Source organism: Vulpes vulpes, chromosome 15, assembly GCF_048418805.1.
Source record: "Vulpes vulpes isolate BD-2025 chromosome 15, VulVul3, whole genome shotgun sequence".
Classification (NCBI taxonomy): domain Eukaryota; kingdom Metazoa; phylum Chordata; class Mammalia; order Carnivora; family Canidae; genus Vulpes; species Vulpes vulpes.
In genome coordinates, this window is record NC_132794.1 from 67,545,052 (window position 1) to 67,549,772 (window position 4,721).

General features: G+C 45.2%; 1 protein-coding gene across 1 annotated transcript; it reads right to left on the reverse strand.

Moving 5' to 3' along the window:
• Positions 1–341: 341 nt before the first annotated feature.
• Positions 342–4,419, reverse strand: RPS27L (ribosomal protein S27 like). Its single transcript, XM_026003474.2, has 4 exons — positions 4,184–4,419; positions 3,158–3,266; positions 1,915–2,025; positions 342–539 (listed from the first exon to the last, which is right to left on the reverse strand). The coding sequence occupies exons 1-4, from the start codon at positions 4,187–4,189 to the stop codon at positions 511–513; spliced, it is 255 nt and encodes an 84-aa protein (XP_025859259.1). The 5' UTR covers positions 4,190–4,419; the 3' UTR covers positions 342–510.
• Positions 4,420–4,721: the final 302 nt, after the last annotated feature.

The following is a 4,721-nucleotide window of genomic DNA, read 5'->3' on the forward strand; positions in this document are numbered from 1 at the left end:
CCACATAAATCCAAGGCATTAATTGTAATTACTGTGTAATTATACTGATTGTTATTGCATTAAATATGTACTTCTACACATGTGTTTCCATAGTTACAATGGCAAGACTGCATTTAGAATTAACACATAATGGATTTCTTTCCATGTTTTAATTATTTAGCCCACTCATAGCAAATTGGAAAAGGACTGATAATCAAATATTTACAGGTTCTACTTTTGAAATGAGACGAACTAATCAGAATACACTTTTTAAAAATGTTTATACCAAATTCACACACAGCATATATACACATATAGCATATTCACACACACTTAAAAAAAAAAAAAAAGGAAAAGGGGAATTTGCCCATAATCAAAACTTTATTGAAAAACTGACACCAAAATAGGAGATCACTGTTGTAAACCTTACAAAATTAAACATAATTACATTATCTTGGTAGATTAACTGGAATTACTGAACTGATAAGGCTTTCTGCGATGTAACACAAATTCGAGAGGTTGTGCAGATCATTAGTGTTGCTTTCTTCTAAATGAACAGCCTGCAAAGGAACCACAGGAACATGTTAAACACACATGTACTCTACCTCTGCTATAGTTTTAATGACAAAAAGTACTTTTTAAGTAAAAAAACTAAGTTTTAGGAATATTAGATTAATATTCATAATATAGGTTACTCTTTTATGCCAGAAATTTACTATAATAAATCTTGTATATTTGAATTTATTCTGATGTGACTATGACTGTTATTCTTGTTTCCCAAATGCTATATTGGTCTATATAAGACTATGACCTAATTTCAATAGTTACAACTTTAATGCAAGCGGTCAGAAAATGCAATCTTAATTTTTAGGAATTATTCTGAATTACTTTCCTAAGAAACTAATTTTGATTAGAATTCTCTTCAAGTCTGCCAGGAAAACTCTAATACCCTATTAATCATCCATTGGCACAAAACTCCAAGATCATGACATGATATAAAGGTTTAAAAAATCTTACAAGTATACTTTTGAGAGCAATACTGTACTTAAATATTATATGCCAACTTCATACTTAGATCTCACCAGGTCACACAAAATAGATCTTGGATTCATTACCAATCTACTTATAACTCTTCTGGGGAGAATATGGAATTCACAACTCCCCAAAATATCACAACCAAATTTCAAATACCATTATGGAATTATAAATCTGTAAGTACTACTATGGAAAACAATATATGTAAACTATTTTTTTCTTACTGGACAAAAGTGAAAGAGGAATTGAAATGGGATTTTTAGGGGGACCTAGCTGGTTCAGTTGGTAGAGCCTGCAATTCTTGATCTCGAGGGTTTTAAGTCTGAGCTCATGTTGGGTGTAGAAATTACTTAAAATCTTTAAAAAAAAATAATTATAATAAAATGAGATTTTTATGTAACCATTAAGTAGGTGCTCAGAGAAATCAAACATCTGGCATTTTAATTTATACCTTGGTTATCTGTTGCTTAGCTAGTAATGATAAAAACTATCTTCAGTCAAATGTGTCAAATACATGTGAAACAAAACATTTAGAAGATAATTTTTTAAATTCCATGGTTTTAAAAATCCATTGTCCTATTGTATATATTCTTTTGCTCCATCCTGACCTAAGTTTAATATTCCAAGTTAAGCAAACTATATGACTGACTAGAAAAGAATTAGGTGTTCCACAGTAAGAAAAACAATAATCACTTAAATGAGTTCCTTGCAAAGCCAAAAATATATATTAGCTCCTCTATTTGAGCAGGGTACTCGTTACTGAAAGAGCATACAATGAGGATAAAAAAATATTTTTGGTAATAATGAATTTAAGATTTCTTTTAAACTAGTTTTTAGTAAAGGTAGACATTTATAACCATAAAACCTCATGACTGGGTGAGAAAAGGCCAAAAGACATACCCTCTGTGAGTCTGGCCTTTCCTCCCGTCGGCTGGCACAACACGGTTGAACAGCCTACACAAAGAACCACCGTCTGGGCATGGCTGAAAACCGTGGTGATCTTGTAGCAACCTAGAAAAAAGGCACCATTAAAAGTGAAAAGTGGAAGAAAATAAAGAATATTTTTCACCATACTTCTAGTAAAGACCTTGTAAAAGATTAAGAACTTAGGTGCTGTGCAACAGTAAGTCACACATTTAACTTAAACTTTTCTAGGAGTCACAATAAAAAAGTTTACAAAAGCCAACAGGTGGAATTAATAATGTATTTTCTTGAACTTAGCATTTCCAAAATATTATTACCATTTCAACAGGTAATTGGTATGGTTTTTAATGTCTGTGCGCTGTATCTTAAAATCCCAGTGTATATTTTCCACATAAAGAGTATTTTCCACTTTGGCCACATTTCAAGCGCTCAGCAGCTACTTAGGGCTAACGGCCACCAAACACCCGGCAGCACTGCTGAACACTCAAGAATCGACATGCTTCTCACTGCATCATGAGAAAGAAAACTCATCATCTGAACCACCTGACCACTTCAAGAGTAAGTCAAATGAGGTATCCCCTTTGGAGTCTCATCTTCACCACCCCTCCCCCGAGTGTTTCTCCAATGGTTTGAATAGTTTATTAGGAAAATGTCCCTTTTGACGTTTCCAATTCTGTGATTCTACTTCTACTCAACAAAAGGTCCTACTGTTATCTAAATCTACACACCACACTAGCGATCCTGTAGAAATTTTCCTTGGGGCAGCCCCGGTGGCTCAGCCGTTTAGCACCGCCTTCAGCCCAGGGCGTGATCCTGGAGACTGGGATGAGTCCCTCTGCCCGTGTCTCTGCCTCTCTCTATGTCTCTAACAAATGAATAAAATCTAAAAAAAAAAAAAAAAAAAAAAGAAAGAAAGAAAAAAAAAAAGAAAAAGAAAAAGAAATTTTCCTTGGGACGCCCCGGTGGCTCAGCGGTTTGGTGCCTGCCTTTGGCCCAGGGTGTGATCCTGGAGACCCGGGATCAAGTCCGACATCGGGCTCCCTGCATGGAGCCTGCTTCTCTGTCTCTGCCTCTCTCTTTGTCTCCCTCATAAATAAATAAATAAAATCTTAAAAAAGAAAGAAAGAAAAGAAAAGAAAAGAAAAGAAAAGAAAAGAAAAAAAGGAAAGAAAAGAAAGAAATTTTCCTTGGGAAAGGAATTAAGATTAGACATTTTTACCTGGACATTTTACATCCATAAAATAGGAATTTGGGCTTTGAACTAGCCGTTTCTTTTTATGCTTTTTCTTTTCCTCTTCCAAGGACGGATGTAGCAAATCTCTAGCCAGCTGAACAACAAAGCATTATTATTATTATTATTATTATTATTGCTAGAAGGAATCCACATTTAACCATATGTGACATATACACGCCAAACAAGGAAGAACAAATCCCACTCAGCAGAGGCAACACGTCAGATGTTATCAGGTTGCGAAGTAACTTTAATCAATACTTTTTACACTGCCTGTGTTCCCCGAGGCCCGGGGGGTAAAGGAACTCTGGGCGATCCGGAAGCCCGCGGTCAGGGTACCGGGGATCCCGCTCTTCTTCACTCAACTGAGCGCGATCTCCGTGGGGCTGAGGAAGGCCGTGCCCGGCCCCGCAGCCGCTCAGCGCACAAGCCGCGGAGGCGGGGCGGAGGGCGGAGGGCGGAGGGCCGAGGGCCGAGGGCGGCGAGGCCCGGCTGAGCCCTGGCGCCGTGCCCGGGGCGTTCAGCGTCCGACCCGACAGGACCCGGGAGCGGCCGCGGCGTCACGGCCCCCGAGGGAGTCAACACGCCCGGGCAACTGCAAGACAGTTTTTAGAAAGGAGACCGGCGGAAATCGCTCCCCGAGAGGGGGCTCGAGCCAGGCAGCCCAAGAAGGGCGACAGGACCCGAAGACGACAGTCTCGCCGGAGCCCTCCCAAACCCGGGACGGCGGGGGTCCGCCCACCCGGGGACCCCAGGAGCTGCGCCCTCCCGGCCGCGGACCCCGGACCCGAGCCCAGGCAGGGCGGCCCAGAGCCGTCGCCGTCGCCGTCGCCGTCGCCGTCCGCGTCCCCGTCCCCGCCCCACGCCCACAGGGCCCGGGCAAGTCCCGACAAGTCCGCCACGCGCGGAGGGGCCGACCGCGGGCCCGCCGACGGGGTCGGGCTAGCCGGCGCCCCGGGCCCCCACGACAGACAAGCCCGAAACAAACGGGAAGCCAGCAAGTCAACAACTCACAGGCATGTCGACCCTTTCGCAATCGCAGCCAGTCCCGATCCCGACGGCGACACCCCCAGCCAGCCGCACGCGAGCGGGCGAGCCGCATCAACTTCCGGGATAGAGGCGGCCGGGCGGAGCGGCGGCGCGGGCGGGCGGGCAGGCGCGGCCGCTCTAGGCGCTCGTCTCGGTGGTGCGCTCGGCCTCGGCCGCGTCCTCGGCGGCTCCCGGGGGGGCGGAGGCCGGGCGGGCGCGGCCCGGCGGCTCCTGCCCCATGTGGCCCGGCCGGGAAGCCGCCTGCGCTCGGCCCGCGGAGGGGCGCCGGGTCCCGCGCGCGTGGAAACAGTAGCACTGATGACCGCTGTTAACCCGGGTCAGCGGAATTGGGCAAGTTTGGCGTATTTGTGATCCGGCTTCCGAGGTCCCGGCTAAGTTCCTGGGGGGAGCGCTGTGCCTTGCGTTTGCTTCGCCCCGAAAAAGTTTCTCAGCAGCACCGATCGGGGCAGCCCGGTGGCGCGGCGGCTCAGCGGCGGCTTCGCCCGGGCGTGACCCCCGAGAC